We start from the raw sequence: 18,984 nt of genomic DNA on the forward strand, positions 1-18,984 counted from the left end.
GTGAGGGATTTCAGTGATTTTAGTTCAACAGTATTTCTATTTTTGCCCTTTTTTTAATCTATTCAATATACGTAATTGATTTACTTTGTTTATTTATGTTTTATTTTATTTATTATTTTTTTCTCTCTGCTAGGTTATGTATTGCATTGAACTGCTGCTGCTAAGTAAACAAATTTCATGTCACATGCCGGTGATAGTAAACCTGATTCTGATTTATTGTTAGCATGTACCGAAAAATTTATATGAAAATATATTTGCATGTATTACTCACAATTTTGAACATGGCTAAGGTTTTAAAGACAGAATATTTTCTATCCAGATTAGGTAGATATTGGGAAAAATTACCATTGAGACTGAACTGATTTTCAGCTATTGGTGAGAATTAACATCTGAATAAAATTATGCAAGCAAGCAAGTGTTTGGAGGGAATTTTAAATAGAGGTGGCTTCTTTGAGGGCAATTTCTACCTTATTGAACATACAATGGGCTCAAATCATATTGGTTGTATTATTTACTATCATGGCAAAGAACATGTGAAAGCGTGTAACTATAACAGGGTTTGAATATGACTAATCTTTTTGCTTCCTCTGGATGCTTATTTTTCTTGCAGGCAAAAACTGGCCTTCCAATCAGCACCTATTTCAGTGCTGTAAAACTGCGGTGGCTGCTTGACAATGTGGAAGATGTTAAGAACGCTGTAGCCAAAGACCGGGCTCTGTTCGGAACTGTTGATTCTTGGCTTATTTGGGTAAGACATCTGGTTCTTTTGAAATTTCCAGCAACTATTACAGAGTGCACTCTGAATCTTGATGTGTTTTAACACAACATTGGCTAGGTGCTTAAGCTGTGATTCAACAGGAGGAAAGGGTTAAACAGTGGCAGAATAAATATGAGTTTGAATCATGCCCTTTTAAGGTTTGTTTTCAAAAATAGCCTTGAGATTGTTCAACTCCATTTTATCCACTTTGGATCAGTCCCTTCCCACCTACATCTGCCAACACTTCACATGCTCTCAATCTGTTCAACCATTTTCAATTCCCTGGCCCTGACCGCCTCCTTTTCACCGTGGACATCCAGTGGCTATACACTCCTATTGCCCATCAAAAAGGCCTTGAAGCTCTCTGCTTCTTTCTTGTCCAAAGTCCCAACTACTTTCCCTCCACCACCACTCTCCTCTGACTGGCAGAACTACTCCTCACCCTCAACAATTTCTCCTTCAGCTCCTTCCACTTTCTCCAACCTCAAGGGGTAGCCTTGGGCTGTGTGGAACAGGTCATGTTCCAAACCATCCCTGGTAATGCTCCCCAATTCTTTCTGTGCTGGGTTGATGACTGTATTGGTGTTACTTCATGCACCCATGCTGAGCTCATCAATTTCATCAACTTTGTCGCTAACTTCTACCCTGCCCTAAACAACACACACAAAATGCTGGAGGAGCTCTACAGGCCAGGCAGCATCTATAGAAAAGTACAGTTGAAGTTTCAGGCTGAGACCCTTCAACAGGAATTCACTTGGTGTCTGTGTCTCGAGACAAACTGTCTATTGACATCTTGAATAAACCTACCGATTCCCACGGCTGTCTTGACTGTACCTCTTTCCACCATGTCTTCTGAAACAAAAATGCTGTTCGCTTTTCTCAGATCCCTTGTCTCTGCCACATCTGTTCCCAAGATGAGGCTTTTCTTTCCAGGACATCAGAGTTGTCCTCTTTCATCAAAGAATAGGTTTTCACTACACCACCACTGAAGCTATCCTCACCCACATCTCGTCCATTTCCCAGACATCGGCACTCACCCCATCCTCCTGCTGCCTTAACAGGGATGGAATTCCTCTTGTCCTCACCTACCACCCAATGAGCATCCACATACAATGCATAATTCTCCTCAACTTCTGGCTTTTTAATAGGATCCTACCACTAAATCTATCTTTATCTCTCCCCTTCCTCCTCCCCACTAATCTCCCTCCTGACACATATCCTTGCATGTGACACCTGCCCTTTCAGCTCCTCACCTCCATTCAGGGCCCCAGACGGTTCTCAAGTGAGGCAATGTTTCAGCTGTGAATCTGTTTGGGTCGTCTATTGTACCCTGTGTTCCCAATGCAGCCTCCTCTACATTTTTCTCCTTTCACTTTTTCCCCATAACAATGTCAATGTGCTTATTATTCTGTCCCACACATCCTTCAAAATCCTGAGACACAATTTGTTTGATCCAGATGTTTACTACATTAGGTTCACCAGTTTTTTTAAATGAACAAATGAAATAGGAGCAGGAGTTGGCCATCTGGCCTGTCGAGCCTGCTCTGCCATTCAATAAGATCATGGCTGATCTGGCCATGGACTCATCTCCACCTACCTACCTTTTCCCCATAACCCTTAATAGCCCTTCATTTTTCACATATTGTATGTCTTCAAATATCTCCTGCTTCCATATTACTTCGGAAACATCTTCTTTGGTGAAGACGCAAAGCACTGATTTAGCACCTTACCAGGGTCCTCAGTACATGCATGCAGTTTTCTACATTTGTCCTTTTTCAATCCACTTCTTCAAGTACTCCTTTTGTCTTACTATAGCCTGTAGAATACCAGTAATGGATTTCCATTTATGTTGGCTACTATTCTTTCCTCATATGCCCTCACTGTTTTTCTTTAATTTTTCACTTCATTGGTGATTAACAACTTAATGTATCACTTGCAGTCTTTTTATTTAGCTTGGAATACATGGAGCCCTGCAATTGATATTTTTCTTTTCTTTTACTTGAACCATCCCTTCCTTTAGCTGCATAACTTTGGAATGCAATTTATCTGGGTGAGATTGTTTAATTTATTGTATTACTTTTTTTCTACAGCTAACCATATGATCATTCTCTTTTCTCAGTACACAGGAGCTTTGTGGTTCATTCCCTAGAACCACAATTAACATTAGCTCTTTCTTTTTTGATACAGACGCATAATACTCCAGAAAGTTATTCTGAGCACTTCAGGAACACTTCACCCTCTCTTTCTTTAACACTATTATGCCATTTCATAATAGGATATTTTTAAAGTCACCCATTATAACTAATCTGTATTGATTATTTGATTTTAAAGGTGAATTCTAATTTAAAACATAAATGCTGCTTTTAATTAATTATGAAATCTACAAGCTTACATTTTCATAATGCAAAAAGTTTTCTTTCTAACTTTTGCATTCAGTCCAGCAAATTCTGCAGCAAAAGGGAAAAGCTAGAATCTGTTATGGAAATAGTGGCAAGTCATTTGTAAAATTAAAAAGTGATCCGGCAGAGTTCTCTTTGTGATTTTCATAAGTGACCTGGATGAGGAGGTGGAGGGATGGGTTAGTAAATTTGCTGATGACACAAATGTTGGGGGTGTTGTGGACAGTGTGGAGGGCTGTCACAGATTACAGTGGGACATCGATAGGATGCAAAACTAGGCTGAGAAGTGGCAAGTGGAGTTCAACCCAGATAAGTGTGAGGTGGTTCATTTTGGTAGGTCAACTATGATGGCAGAATATAGTATTAATGGTAAGATACTTGGCAGTGTGGAGGATCAGAGGAATCGTGGGGCCTTTGTCCATAGGACACTCAAAGCTGCTGCCCAGGTTGACTGTGGTTAAGAAGGCATACAGTGCATTGGCCTTCATCAACCATGGGATTGAGTTCAAGAGCTAAGAGGTAATGTTGCAGCTATACAGGACCCTGGTCAGACCCCACCTGGAGTACTGTGCTCAGCTCTGGTCACCTTGCTACAGGAAGGATGTGGAAACTATAGAAAGGGTGCTGAGGAGGTTTACAAGGATGTTGCCTGGATTGGGGAGCATGCTTTATGAGAATAAGTTGACTGAACTTGGCCTTCTCTCCTTGGAGTGACAGAGGATGAGAGGTGACCTGACAGAGGTGTATATGATGATGAGAGGCAACCCTAGGTAACTTCTAAAGTAACTACATGTTTGGCACAGCATTGTGAGCCAAAGGACCTGTATTGTGCTGTAGGTTTTCTCTGTTTCTATGAAATAAACTTATAAAAAGGAAAACAACAGGAATTCTGCAGATGCTGGAAATTCAAGCAACACACATCAAAGTTGCTGGTGAACGCAGGAGGCCAAGCAGCATCTGTAGGAAGAGGTGCAGTCAACGTTTCAGGCCGAGACCCTTCGTCAGGACTAACTGAAGGAAGATTGAGTAAAGGATTTGAAAGTTGGAGGGGGAGGGGGAGATCCAAAATGATAGGAGAAGACAGGAGGGGGAGGGATAGAGCCAAGAGCTGGACAGGTGATAGGCAAAAGGGCATACGAGAGGATCATGGGTCAGGAGGTCCGGGAAGAAAGACAAAGCGGGGGGGGGGGGACCCAGAGGATGGGCAAGAGGTATATTCAGAGGGACAGAGGGAGAAAAAGGAGAGTGAGAGAAAGAATGTGTGCATAAAAATGAGTAACAGATGGGGTACGAGGGGGAGGTGGGGCCTTAGCGGAAGTTAGAGAAGTCGATGTTCATGCCATCAGGTTGGAGGCTACCCAGACGGAATATAAGGTGTTGTTCCTCCAACCTGAGTGTGGCTTCATCTTTACAGTAGAGGAGGCCGTGGATAGACATGTCAGAATGGGAATGGGATGTGGAATTAAAATGTGTGGCCACTGGGAGATCCTGCTTTCTCTGGCGGACAGAGCGTAGATGTTCAGCAAAGCGGTCTCCCAGTCTGCGTCGGGTCTCGCCAATATATAAAAGGCCACATCGGGAGCACCGGACGCAGTATATCACCCCAGTCAACTCACAGGTGAAGTGTTGCCTCACCTGGAAGGACTGTTTGGGGCCCTGAATGGTGGTAAGGGAGGAAGTGTAAGGGCATGTGTAGCACTTGTTCCGCTTACACGGATAAGTGCCAGGAGGGATGGGGGGGACGAATGGACAAGGGAGTTGTGCAGGGAGCGATCCCTGCGGAATGCAGAGAGGGGGAGGAGGGAAAGATGTGCTTAGTGGTGGGATCCCGTTGGAGGTGGCGGAAGTTACGGAGAATAATATGTTGGACCCGGAGGCTGGTGGGGTGGTAGGTGAGGACCAGGGGAACCCTGTTCCTAGTGGGGTGGCGGGAGGATGGAGTGAGAGCAGATGTACGTGAAATGGGGAAGATGCGTTTAAGAGCAGAGTTGCTAGTGGAGGAAGGAAAGCCCCTTTCTTTAAAAAAGGAAGACATCTCCCTCGTCCTAGAATGAAAAGCCTCATCCTGAGAGCAGATGCGGCGGAGACGGAGGAATTGCGAGAAGGGGATGGCGTTTTTGCAAGAGACAGGGTGAGAAGAGGAATAGTCCAGATAGCTGTGAGAGTCAGTAGGCTTATAGTAGACATCAGTGGATAAGCTGTCTCCAGAGACAGACAGAAAGATCGAGAAAGGGGAGGGAGGTGTCGGAAATGGACCAGGTGAACTTGAGGGCAGGGTGAAAGTTGGAGGCAAAGTTAATAAAGTCAACAAGTTCTGCATGCGTGCAGGAAGCAGCGCCAATGCAGTCATCGATGTAGCGAAGGAAAAGTGGGGGACAGATACCAGAATCGGCACGGAACATAGATTGTTCCACAAAGCCAACAAAAAGGCAGGCATAGCTAGGACCCATACGGGTGCCCATAGCTACACCTTTAGTTTGGAGGAAGTGGGAGGAGCCAAAGGAGAAATTATTAAGAGTAAGGACTAATTCCGCTAGACGGAGCAGAGCGGTGGTAGAGGGGAACTGATTAGGTCTGGAATCCAAAAAGAAGCATAGAGCTTCAAGACCTTCCTGATGGGTGATGGAAGTATATAAGGACTGGACATCCATGGTGAAAATAAAGCGGTGGGGGCCAGGGAACTTAAAATCATCGAAAAGTTTAAGAGCGTGAGAAGTGTCAGGAACATAGGTCGGAAGGGATTGAACAAGGGGTGATAAAACAGTGTCGAGGTATGCAGAAATGAGTTCGGTGGGGCAGGAGCAAGCTGAGACAATAGGTCGGCCAGGACAGGCAGGTTTGTGGATCTTGGGTAGGAGCTAGAAACGGGAAGTGCGGGGTGTGGGAACTATAAGGTTGGTAGCAGTGGATGGGAGATCCCCTGAGCGGATAAAGTCGGTGATGGTGTGGGAGACAATGGCCTGGTGCTCCTTTGTGGGGTCACGATCGAGGGGTAAATAAGAGGAGGTATCCGCGAGTTGTCGCTGTGCCTCGGCAAGGTAGAGGTCAGTATGCCAGACTACAACAGCACCCCCCTTATCGGCGGGTTTAATAATAAGGTTAGGATTAGTGTGGAGGGAGTGGAGAGCAGAGCGTTCCGAAGGAGTGAGGTTGGAATGGGGACAAGGTGCGGTGAAGTCGAGACGGTTGATGTCCCGTCGGCAATTAGCGATAAAGAGATCCAGAGCAGGCAGAAGACCAGAGCAGGGTGTCCATGAAGAAGAGGAGGGTTGAAGACGGGAGAAGGGGTCATCGGTGGGGGTGGAAGAGTCCTTGCCGAAGAAGTAGGCACGGAGACGGAGACGGCGGAAGAAAAGTTCCGCATCGCGGCGAACACGGAACTCGCTGAGGTGTGGGCGAAGGGGGACAAACGTGAGGCCCTTACTGAGAACAGAGCGTTCTGCCTCCGACAGTTGAAGGTCGGAGGGGATGGTAAAGACCCGGCACGGATGAGAGCTGGGATCAGAGGGGGGAGGGGGGAGGCTGGGGGTGTCAATGGAGAGGGGAGGGTTGGGGTGAGAGGAAGATGGAGCCTCTGAGGGCCCAGGAGTTGACGGTGGGATCTGAGGAAGACGGGGCTGTGGAGTGGTGGTGGGGGAAGGGGAGACGGGAGTCACAACAGCAGCACATAAAGACCCGGCCTGGAGTTAAAGGAGTTCCATTTCCGACACCTCCCTCCCCTTTCTAGATCTTTCTTTCTCTGTCTCTGGAGACAGCTTATCCACTGATGTCTACTATAAGCCTACTGACTCTCACAGCTATCTGGACTATTCCTCTTCTCACCCTGTCTCTTGCAAAAACGCCATCCCCTTCTCGCAATTCCTCCGTCTCCGCCGCATCTGCTCTCAGGATGAGGCTTTTCATTCTAGGACGAGGGAGATGTCTTCCTTTTTTAAAGAAAGGGGCTTTCCTTCCTCCACTATCAACTCTGCTCTTAAACGCATCTCCCCCATTTCACGTACATCTGCTCTCACTCCATCCTCCTGCCACCCCACTAGGAATAGGGTTCCCCTGGTCCTCACCTACCACCCCACCAGTCTCCGGGTCCAACATATTATTCTCCGTAACTTCCGCCACCTCCAACGGGATCCCACCTCTAAGCACATCTTTCCCTCCTCCCCCTCTCTGCATTCCGCAGGGATCGCTCCCTACACAACTCCCTTGTCCATTCGTCCCCCCCATCCCTCCCCACTGATCTCCCTCCTGGCACTTATCCGTGTAAGCGGAACAAGTGCTACACATGCTCTTACACTTCCTCCCTTACCACCATTCAGGGCCCCAAACAGTCCTTCCAGGTGAGGCAACACTTCACCTGTGAGTTGCTGGGGTGATATACTGCATCCGGTGCTCCCGATGTGGCCTTTTATATATTGGCGAGACCCGACGCAGACTGGGAGACCGCTTTGCTGAACATCTACGCTCTGTCCGCCAGAGAAAGCAGGATCTCCCAGTGGCCACACATTTTAATTCCACATCCCATTCCCATTCTGACATGTCTATCCACGGCCTTCTCTACTGTAAAGATGAAGCCACACTCAGGTTGGAGGAACAACACCTTATATTCCGTCTGGGTAGCCTCCAACCTGATGGCATGAACATCGACTTCTCTAACTTCCGCTTATGCCCCACCTCCCCCTCGTACCCCATCTGTTACTCATTTTTATGCACACATTCTTTCTCTCACTCTCCTTTTTCTCCCTCTGTCCCTCTGAATATACCTCTTGCCCATCCTCTGGGTCCCCCCCCCGCTTGTCTTTCTTCCCGGACCTCCTGTCCCATGATCCTCTCGTATGCCCTTTTGCCTATCACCTGTCCAGCTCTTGGCTCCATCACTCCCCCTCCTGTCTTCTCCTATCATTTTGGATCTCCCCCTCCCCCTCCAACTTTCAAATCCCTTACTCACTCTTCCTTCAGTTAGTCCTGACGAAGGGTCTCGGCCTGAAACGTCAACTGCACCTCTTCCTACAGATGCTGCTTGGCCTGCTGTGTTCACCAGCAACTTTGATGTGTGTTGCTTATAAAAAGGAAATTATGGATTACTAATATTTCGAAGCAAATGTTAGTATTTTCACGTTATATTGAGCAGAATAAGGAAAGGGAAAGCAGTATGTGTAGTGTATTAAGACTGTCAGAGGGTTTTCTTTAAGTTGAAGCAGCAGAGGTTGTAAAATAATTTGAAGAGCATATTAGTTGTATGTCATAAAATATGGGCAGATTAGACAGAAACCAGAGTCTGATTCATATTCCAGTTGTGAGGATCCTAGATTCTGCAAGAGTTGGTGCGGAGATTTTATGTGTTTGGAATCAATATAAATTACTAGAACGAGAGGATAAAACATAGAATACCTTGTCTGCTGATGCAGCAAAGCTGCATACTGTCTTGAGCTGTGAGTAGGGTGCAGTGAGGCTTCAGGTATACAGAGGTCTGAGGGTATGGAAGTGGAATATAATATGTAAAAGAGGCTATCCAGTTTGGGAGAAAAATATAGAAGATGCATTCTTAAGCCTATTCCTAGCAGTTTGAAGTGGTGTAAATTTTGTCAGACAATAGTGTTCCAATTTGAATGCTATCCTTTACAAGAAGGCAAAGTTTGGTAGCAAAAAACCTCACTCTGAATAGTTTTATTGCAAGAGATTTAACCATCCATTCACTGTCCACGAGGCAAGTGTGGTTCGTTCTTTAATAATGAAAATAATGTCAATTGTCTCAGTGTCTGACAGGTGCAAACAATGGTGGTGTTCACTGCACAGATGTGTCCAATGCTAGTAGAACTTTGCTGTTCAACATCAAGACCCTTAAGTGGGATCCTCAACTCTGCAAGTAAGCTGTATCTATTAACTATTTATATTATTAGAAAAATCAGTGTCGGAAAAATTAGTCACTTTAGTTTTATTCATCTGGACAGGCTAGTTTTTGAAATGCTGATACTGTTTTTAATTTGATATGGTCTTAGTTTGCTCAAGATGCATGAAATAGATTGTAGTAAGAATCCTAAAATGTTGGCCAGAGAGCTTAAGGAACAATGGTTGAGATCAAATGTGTGATGTGCGAGGGAATGGTGACCTGGATGCGAGGTGACCAAAGTATTGTCTCTGCAGTTCTGAGCCTGTAGTGCCCAAGGCAGTGGTCACTTGATGGGTCAACCTGGACGAAGGATCGACCCAGGTAGGGGTGGAGAGAAGTGACCATGGCATAAAAGAATGGGCATACTGGTGGTGAGGTCGCTTGGATTTGGGCTCCCCAAAGGTTAGGTCATGACTGACACTGTGGACTGATTGGCACTACAGTTAAATAGGCTTGGGTGTGCTTCCGAGATAAGTCACTTCGCAATTGTGTGTTGTTTGCAGCATTGTGTGTGCAAGGCTTATTTCTATTGGATCTGCAAACGGTCTGTAACTTTTGTCACAACATAGATGTAGGCCTTCTAGTGGATTGCCCAATAGGATAGGAGCATGTCTGTGAGTCTGAGTCTCATCAGGTAAATTATTGAAAGGTGTTCTGAGACAGGTAAGTTATTGGAAAGTGTTCCGAGAGATCGAATATACAAGTATTTGGACAGCCGAGGGCTGATTAAGGATAGTCAGCATGGCATTGTGCGTGGTAGATCGTGTTTAACGAATCTTGTAGACTTTTTCGAGGAGGTTACCAAGAAAGTAGATGAAGGAAAGTCTGTGGATGTTGTCTGCATGGACTTTAGTAAGGCCTTTGACAAGGTCCCACATGGGAGGTTAGTTCAGAAGGTTCAGACACTAGGTATCCATGTTGTAAACTGGATTCGAAATTGGCTGTGTGGGAGAAGACAGTATGTGGTAGTGGATAATTGCTTCTCAGACTGGAGGCCTGTGACTAGTGGTGTGCCTCAGAGATCGGTGCTGGGACCATTGCTGTTTGTTGTCTATTATCTAGATCATTGATATAATGTGGTAAGTTGGATCAGCAAGTTTGCTGATGACACTAAGATTGGAGGTGTTGTGGACAGTGAGGAAGGCTTTCAAAGCTTGCAGAGGGATCTGGACCAACTGGAAAAATGGGCCAGAAAATGGCAGATGGAACTTAATGTAGACAAGTGTGAGGTATTGCATTTTGGAAGGACAAATCAAAGTAGGACATGCACAGTAAATGGTAGGGCACTGAGGAGTGCGGAGGAACAAAGGGATCTGGGAGTTCAGATACATAATTCCCTGAAAGTGGCATCACAGTTAGTCAGGGTTGTAAAGAAGGCTTTTGGCATCCTGGCATTCATAGATCAAAATATTGAGTATAAGAGATGGGATATTATGGTGAGGTTGTATAAGACATTAGTGAGGCCAAATTTGGAGTATTGTGTGCGGATCTGGTCACCTAACTATAAGAAGGATATCAGTAAGATTGAAAGAGTGCAGAGAAGATTTACTAGGATGTTGCCGGGTCTTCAGAAGTTGAGTTACAGGGAAAGATTGAAAAGGTTAGGACTTTATTCCTTGGAGCGTAGAAGAATGAGGGGAGATTTGATAGAGGTTTACAAAATTATTAGATTAGATTCAGCTTTGTTGTCATTGTGCCGAGTACAGATACAAAGCCCATGAAATGCTTTTAGCATCTGACTAGAAATGCAAAGAATAGTGTTAATTACAAAATAACTGCAAATAAAAAAAGTGCTACAGCACACAAATATAAAAGTACTGAGACAGTACAATACAGATGCAATACTGCTTAGCGCTGTGATGAGAGGTTCAGCAGTGTCACAGCCTCAGGGAAGAAGCTCTTCCTGTGCCTGCTGGTGCAGGAGCGGAGGCTCCTGTAGTGCCTACCGGATGGGAAGAGAGTAAAAAGTCCATGGTTAAGGTGAGATGCATCCCTGATAACGCTTTTCACCTTGCCCAGGCAGCGTTTATGCTAGATGTTCTCAATGGTGGGCAATTGGGTGCCGATAATCCACTGGGCAGTTTTCACCACCCGCTGGAGTGCTTTGTGGTCCGATACGGGACAATTGCCATACCACACTGAGATGCAGTTGGTGAGTATGCTCTCAATGGTACCGCAGTAAAAGTCTGTCAGTATCCTGGGACAGAGGTGAGCTTTCTTGCTGCTCTGCAGGAAATAAAGGCGCTATTGCGCCTTTTTGATCAGGATGGAGGAGTGCAGGGACCAGGTGAGATCCTCGGAAATGTGGACACCAGGGAACTTGAAGCTTGATACATGCTTCACTACAGTTCCATTGATGTAGTTGGGGACGTGAGTGTGACTCCTGGCATGCTTGAAGTCCACAATGATCTGCTTGGTCTTCTGAGTGTTAAGGGCCAGATTGTTGTCGGCACACCACGCAGCCAGGTGCTGGATCTCGTCCCTGTAGGCCGTCTCGTCATCCCCTCTGATCAGACCAACCACCGTGGTGTTGTCTGAAAACCTGATTATGGAGTTAGAACCATGTACAGGAACGCAGTCATAGGTGAAAAGGGAGTACAGAAGAGGGCTCAGCACACAGCCTTGAGGCACACTGGTGTTCAGGGTGAGAGTGGAGGAGGAGAGGTTGTCTAACTTAACTGATTAGGGTCTGTTAGTCAGAAAGTCCAAGGTCCAATTGCAGAGGGATACGCTGGTACCAAGCTGGCGAAGTTTGGCGATCAGTTTGGAGGGGATCACAGTATTGAATGCCGAACTAAAGTCAACGAACAGCATTCTGACGTAAGAGTTGGAGCTGTCCAGGTGGGTCAGGGCAGAGTGAAATGCCGTGGAGATGGCATCCTCTGTTGACCTGTTGGTGCGATAGGCAAATTGATGGGGGTCCAGGGTAGTGGGCAGACAGGATTTCAGATGGGATAGAACCAGTATCTCAAAGCACTTTGCAATGATGGGGGTGAGTGCAACTGGATGGAAGTCATTCAGGCCCATGGCAGTGGAATGCTTCAGCACTGGCACGATGGTGGCGATCTTGAAGCTTGTGGGGACAACTGCCTGGGCTAGGGACAAATGAAAAATGTCCGTGAAGACCCCGGCCAACTGCCCCGCACAGACTCTAAGCACATGGCCAGGTATTCCATCCGGACCAGCTGCCTTCCATACATTCACCCTGCTCAGGGTGGCGTAAGCATCGGAGGTGGAAAGTGGGAGAGGCAGTTCACCAGGTGGGAGATCTGCTTTGAGGGTGACCTCCTTGTTCTCCTGGTCAAAGCGAGCATAGAAGTAATTGAGCTCATCAGGGAGGGAAGCAGAGCGGGAAGGGGGCGCAGTACTAGGAGGTTTGAAGTCTGTAATAACCTGTATGCCATGCCACATGCGCCGGGGGTCCGAGGAGTTGAAATGCTCCTCGATTCTCTGTTTATATATGTGTTTAGCCTGAGAGATTCCCCTCCTCAGGTTGGCCCTGGCTGAGCTGTAAGCCTCCCGGTCTCCAGACCTGAAGGCTGGATCTCTGGCTTTGAGCAGTAGGCGAACTTCTCTGTTCATCCATGGTTTCTGATTGGGGAAAACTTTTATTTGTCCTTGTGATGTCACTCTATGTACACATTTGTTGATGTGCTCAAGGTTAGAGTTGGTATATAAATCAATGTTAATCTGAGAGTCTGTGGTGGCATGGGCAGCAAACACGCTCCAGCCTGTGTGCTGAAATTGGTGCTGAAGAACAGTCAGCACCCTCCAGCCAGATCTGAATAGTCTTCATTGTGGGGGTTTAGAGGGGTATAGACAGAGTAAATGCGAGTAGGCTCTTTCCGCTTAGATTAGGAGAGATAAATATGAGGGGACATGACTTTAGGGTGAAAGGGGAAAGGTTTAAGGGGAAAGATTAGGGGAAACTTCACTCAGTGGTGGGAGTGTGGAACGAGCTGCCATCTGACTTGGTAAATGCAGGCTCACTCTTTAATCTTAAGAATAAATTGAATAGATACATGGATGGGAGAGGTCTGGAGGGTTATGGACTGGGTGCAGGTCAATGGGACTAGCAGAATAAAGTTTCAGCACAGACTAGAAGGGCCAAATGGCCTGTTTTCTGTGCTGTAGTGTTCTATGGTTCTAGTGGCATCAGGGCCAACCCTTCAGCTGATCGGTGTGAGACCAAGGCTTCTGCTAGCTTCATCTCAGAGTTCAGTGGCTGCTCTCTCCTGTCTTCCCCTTTTTAATCTCCATATGCACCCTTTTCTGACAGATATTTTCGTAGTCCATTCCTCTCGTTTTATCAGTTACACCAGACAGGTTGTTTTGAAAGTGGTGTTTACTTTTTTGTTTTATGATACTGCGTGAAGCTGAACACATAAAATTTCAGACTACTTGTATCATGTAGGAATTTGGAAAAACAAGAAATTAACTTTTATTGAATATAATGCACAATGGTGCTGAAGCTTTGCAATACTTCAATTTAGCTAAAAATGTTTTGTTGATGATTTTTATTTGTACTCTGTGTCTGAGGCTTCTAGCTTAAGTGTCCAACAGTAATCAGCCAGCATTGATGGATTCCTATTACCCTGATAGTTTTTCCATGATGGCAATGTCCTGGTGAAACTTTTCCCCGTGCTCGTCACTGACAGCACCAAGATTTGCAGGGAAGAAGTCTAAACGGGAATCAGAAAATGACGTGTTGAACTTCATGGTGTATGCTTGAAGCATATTGTCAACCAGCTGCACTTAGTTTAGTGGTCTGTAGTTGCCCGGAAAATTTTTAACAACATCCTTGAATGCCTTCCGTGCGATTTTCTCCGGTCCCACTAGAAGTTCTTTGAATTGCCTCTCATTGATGAGCTGTTTGATTGCGGGCCAATAAAAATGCCTGCCTTAATCCTGGCATCAGTTATTCTGGAAAACACCTGCCTCAACTATCGAAATCCTTCACGAAAGTTTATAGTCTTTCTAAAATCTGTCCTGCTGTGCAACATCTGCCTTGCCCGCTTTCAAAGAGAACTTAAAAATCACCTACCATTACAACCTTATTATTCATGTGCTTGTGGTAACTATTAATTATTGACAATCACTACATGATAAGGAAACACATCACAATGAAAGTTGCTTTAACATTTTTCTATCTGGCAAAAAAAAATTACTTTCAGAAAAGACAATCCTTGAGATCCACATGAAGTGTTATAATGGTCATAGCATCAATGCTATTGATTTGTAGGGGCATTTCTTATTGTTTAGGATGATTGAAATCTGCAAACGTTTAATAAAATAACTGCAACAGTTGTAGATTTTTTGAGTACAAGGTTTTAAATGATAGTGATACCACCAAGCATTTGGTTTCTGAATCAAAATTTGAAGTCTGTATGTTCTATTTGGTTGCAGTGTACTACTTCACATTGTTTTTTTTGTTGTTTTGGTATATAATTGCTTTGTTTATTCTTTTAGGCTCTTTGATATTCCAATGAGCATTCTTGCAGAAGTAAGAAGTTCATCAGAAATTTATGGATACATGGTGAGTCAATGCTATTTGCTTTCATATCGTTGGCAAATGTAGCAAGTTTGTTATCAGGTTTTGGATTCAGTATACCGAATGCAATCTCTTGGACTTTTATTATGTCTTTGCTGCTTGAATTGATACAGAATTTTTGGATATGGGTCTATCATCAGTAAAGTCATCATGATTTTACAATGCAGGATGAGTTGGTAGGAACACAAATGCAGTGTAACATTCTTTTGGAGAGAACTAGAATGTAAAAGCAAGGATATAATGCTGAGACTTTATAGGACATTGTTCAGACCACATTTGGAGTATTGTGAGCAGTTTTAGGCCTCAAATCTAAGGAAGAATATGCTGGCATTGGAGAGGGTTTTAGTATGAGGAGTGTTTGATGGCTCTGGGTCTGCACTCACTAGAGTTTAGAAGGACAATGGTTGGGGGAGTGGAGAGTTCTCATTGAAATCTACGAAATATTAAAAGTCCTGGACACGGGGCATGGAGAAGATGAGGGAGTCGAATACCAGGGGGTACAGCCTCAAAATTAAAGGATGTGCGTTTGGAACCGAGATGAGGAGGGATTTCTCCATCCAGTGGCTGGTGGTTCAGTGAATTTATTACTGCAAACAGCTGTGAAGGTCAAGTCATTGAGTACATTTATATCAGAGGTTGACAAGCTCTTGATTAGAGAAGGTCAAAGGTTACAAGGAAAAGGCAGGAGAATGAGTTTGAGGGAAAAGTAAATCAGCCGTGATCAAATGCTAGAACAGACTTGATGGGCCAAATGGCCTAATTCTGTTCCTGTATCTGATGATCTTAAGGCATGCTTTGCACTGCCCATCAAATTGAATCACGTGTTTTTTGCTGGTGCACATTCCTTTATCCGAAATTCTGAAATCCAAAAAGCTCCGAAAACCGAAGTTTTTTTTCGCCAACAGCTGACGTCACTCAGGTGTGACGTGGCAGCACTAGCAGAGGCCGCCAGACATCAGTTGTGGCTCAGTGCTCGTACTGGTTACACGTGCATTTTCTGTTCACTGATATTTTGTGTTCACTGTTGACCTTTAACTTCACTGTGAAAATGTCTAAAAGAACTGCAGATACCCCTATGGGTAACAATGAGAAAAAGAGAAGGAATCTTCTCTATCAATAATGCAGAAAGTGGGGTTATTGCAGAAGCTTTCATCGTGGTGTGTCTGTGCGGCGTCTTACTGAAGAAATTAGTGTTGGAACTACCACTGTATATGATTTAAATAAACAGAAGGACAAGTTACTGAAGTTTTACAGTGACAGTGACGTTCTACATTTATTCCAATAAGTCATTTACCATGTGTTTGATTCAGTTCGTTTGAAGCTGTATATTTTTATGTTTTATTGAATGTTTTTGTTGGAAATAAATTTTTTTCTTGTCCTTGTTCCCTGAACAATACAGTATAACAACTCTTTACACAGCATTTACATTGTATTAGGTATTATAAGTAATCTAGAGATGACTTAAAGTAGACGGGAGGATGTGCGTAGGTTTGGTGTGCCACCAGATCCTAAAGTCCACTGCACTGAAACAGTTTAAATAAGGGACTAGAGCATACGTGTTTTTTGGTATGGGGGCGGGGGTCTGAAATCTGAAAAATTCTGAGTTCCAAAATGCAACTGGCCCCAAGGATTTTGGATAAGGGGTTGTGGACCTGTACCAGTGTGCAAGTACATGACGTTAGGTGCATGCAGAGTGTGCATTAATGATGCAGGTTCTTGTGCACTATTAACTTGATGTTATTCCTTCTAAATGGGAGAGGGTAAAAAGACTTAACACACTAAACCAGACACCAGCAATAATGTCTGAATAGTTGGACGTTATGCTTTTTAAGTGATCCTAATTCCCAGTGAACTTGCAAGTAATTGAACTGGAGGACAATTCACTGAGTGCATGTGAAGTTGAGCTACTGATGCCATCACAATGTTGCAGAGCGCCTTTTTTTAGTAGGAGCACTTTCAAGAATGCAGATTTGTACAAACCTCCAACTTGGTCCCGGCTGCAACTAGGAATACCGATCAGTTGATGAACAGAGCAGGTTAGCACCCCTTGAAAGTGCAAATACTGCAGATGATCTGAATGGTCATGCGTCAGGTAATTTGCATAACTTTTTTCAAAGTGTTTGTCATATCTTGGCTATATTACTATTGGTGAACCATCAGAATCAGATTTAATGTCACCGGCATAACATTGTGGCAGTGGTACATAGAAATAAATGATAACTAAATATTGAGGGAAAAGAAGTTACATTTAATGGATATATATACGCGTAATGGTCAGGTTAAAATAAGTAGTGCAAAATAACAGACATTTTAAAAAAAGTAGTGAGGTAGTGTTCGTGAATTCAATATCTGTTTAGAAATTGGATGGCAGACTGGAAGAAGCTGTTCCTGAATCACTGCATGTGTGCCTTCAGGCTTCTGCACCTCCTTCCCAATGGTAACAGTGTGAAGACAACATGTCCTGGGTGGTGAGGATCCTGAATGATGGATGCTGCCTTCCTAAGGCACCACTCTTTGATGTCTTGGCTACTACAAAGGCTGGTACCCATGATAGAGCTGACTAATTTTACAAGTTTCTGCCCTCTGCCCCCATACCAGACGGTGATGCAGCCAGTCAGAATGCTCTCCATGGTACATTTGTAGAAGTTTTTGAGCATTTTGTATGACAAACCAAATCTCCTCAAACTTCTAATGAAATATAGCAGCTGTCTTGCCTTCTTTATAGCTGCATCAATATGTTACATCCAGGTTAGGTCCTCAGAGATATTGATACCCAGGAAGTTGAAATTGCTCACTCTCTCCACTTCTGATCCCTCTGAGGATTGGTTTGTCTTGCCCTTCCTGAAGTCCACAATCAGTCGTTTGGTCTTACTGACGTTGAGTGCAAGGTTGTTGCTACGACACCACTCCACTAGCTGATATGTCTCACTCCTGTACACCCTCTGAAATTCTGCCAACAATGGTTATATCATCAGCAAATTTACAGATGCTTTTTGAGCTATGCCTAGCCACACAGTCATGGATGTAGAGATAGTAGAGCAGTGGGCTAAACACACATCCCTTTGGAGCGCCAGTGTTAATTGTCAGTGAGATGGAGATGTATATCCCAAGCCACACAGATTGTGGTCTTCCAGTTAGGAAGTCAAGGCTCCAGTTGCAGAGGGAGGAACAAGGCAGAAAAACATGACAGGTGATCCTCTGTAGACTTGGTTTCAGCAATAGTAATTGCCCATTAATTTAACTACAGCTGCAAGCCAATGAGTGGGTGCCAAAGAGGTAGAATCTGTCTGCCCACAAGTTTTGACACATTCTGACATGGGAATCTAAGTGGAAAGTTAATTCTTGCCACACCTCTGTCAGATAATAGTCTATTCTAGGAGTTGATGGCCCAATTCTGCTCCTATGTCTTGTGTTTGCATGGTGTACTGACTGCCAGAAAAGTTTATATCTGCCACTGAAGTATGATTTTAAATTAATAATGCCAAGAGTGGTGTGAGAGCTCATCTGTTCAAATATAACTTCGCTGTGAATACTTGGAGTTGGTTTTGGGGTCTTTTCTACGTATCCATCATTCTGTTTACTAAATGCGTTAATTGATTTAAGACGATAAGACATAGGAGCAGAATTTGACCATTCAACCCAATGAGTCTGCTCTGCCATTCGATCGCGGCTTATTTATTTTCCCTCTCAATCCCATTCTCCTGCCTTCTCTCCGTAACCTTTGCCATCCTGACTAACCAAAGATCTATCAACTTCTACTTCTGTGGCAATAAATTCCACAGATTCACCAGCCTCTGGTTAAAGAAATTCCTCCTCATCTCCGTTCAAAAGGGATGTCATGTATTCTGAGGCTGTGCTCTCTGGTCCTAGACACTCTCACTATTGTGGAAACATCCTCTCTACATCAATTCTATATAGGCTTTTCAACAATCAATAAACATTCTGGTAAACTGGAAATGTAATTCAGTGTAGTTGTCTGTTCATTTAAGTAAATGGGAGAGATGTGTTCGACAAGCACATTTTGAAGCTGGTCAAACAATTTAATTGGGCTGTTTTTTTTAAATGGGGCAGGCATAGAAGAGCAAAGGAAGGAGTTATGCAAGGCATTTACTAATTGTACAATCTGCTCAGCTTGGAGCTTGGGGCACCATGTTTGATAGGATGTCAAGGTCTTGGAGAGTGGAGAAGATTGCTGGTGCTGCATGGGGGTGGGAAGGAGGTTTAAACCAGACTTACAGGGGGATGGGGACCAGGGTGCCAGAACAGATAGTGGACAAGTTGTGGAGACTTCTTGTTACAACCTCAGACAAAGTCAGAAATCAAAAGGTTGAGCATGGTGCATCTAATGTTCTTAGCTGCGCATATCTCCAATGTAAGAAGTATGGTGCAAAAG

The 18,984-nt window shown here is 44.3% G+C and overlaps 1 protein-coding gene across 2 annotated transcripts in view; it reads left to right on the plus strand.

The window, feature by feature from the left end:
• Positions 1 to 18,984, plus strand: part of gk (glycerol kinase) — a 134,650-nt gene that overhangs the window by 49,277 nt on the left and 66,389 nt on the right. For both annotated transcript variants that reach the window (XM_063050890.1, XM_063050891.1), the window contains exons 6-8: positions 611 to 748; positions 8,907 to 9,016; positions 14,510 to 14,576. In XM_063050890.1, coding sequence (XP_062906960.1) covers positions 611 to 748; positions 8,907 to 9,016; positions 14,510 to 14,576 — 315 coding nt within the window. The remainder of the gene's footprint in view (positions 1 to 610; positions 749 to 8,906; positions 9,017 to 14,509; positions 14,577 to 18,984) is intronic.

Source organism: Mobula hypostoma, chromosome 6 (genome assembly GCF_963921235.1).
Source record: "Mobula hypostoma chromosome 6, sMobHyp1.1, whole genome shotgun sequence".
NCBI classification, from domain to species: Eukaryota; Metazoa; Chordata; class Chondrichthyes; order Myliobatiformes; family Myliobatidae; genus Mobula; species Mobula hypostoma.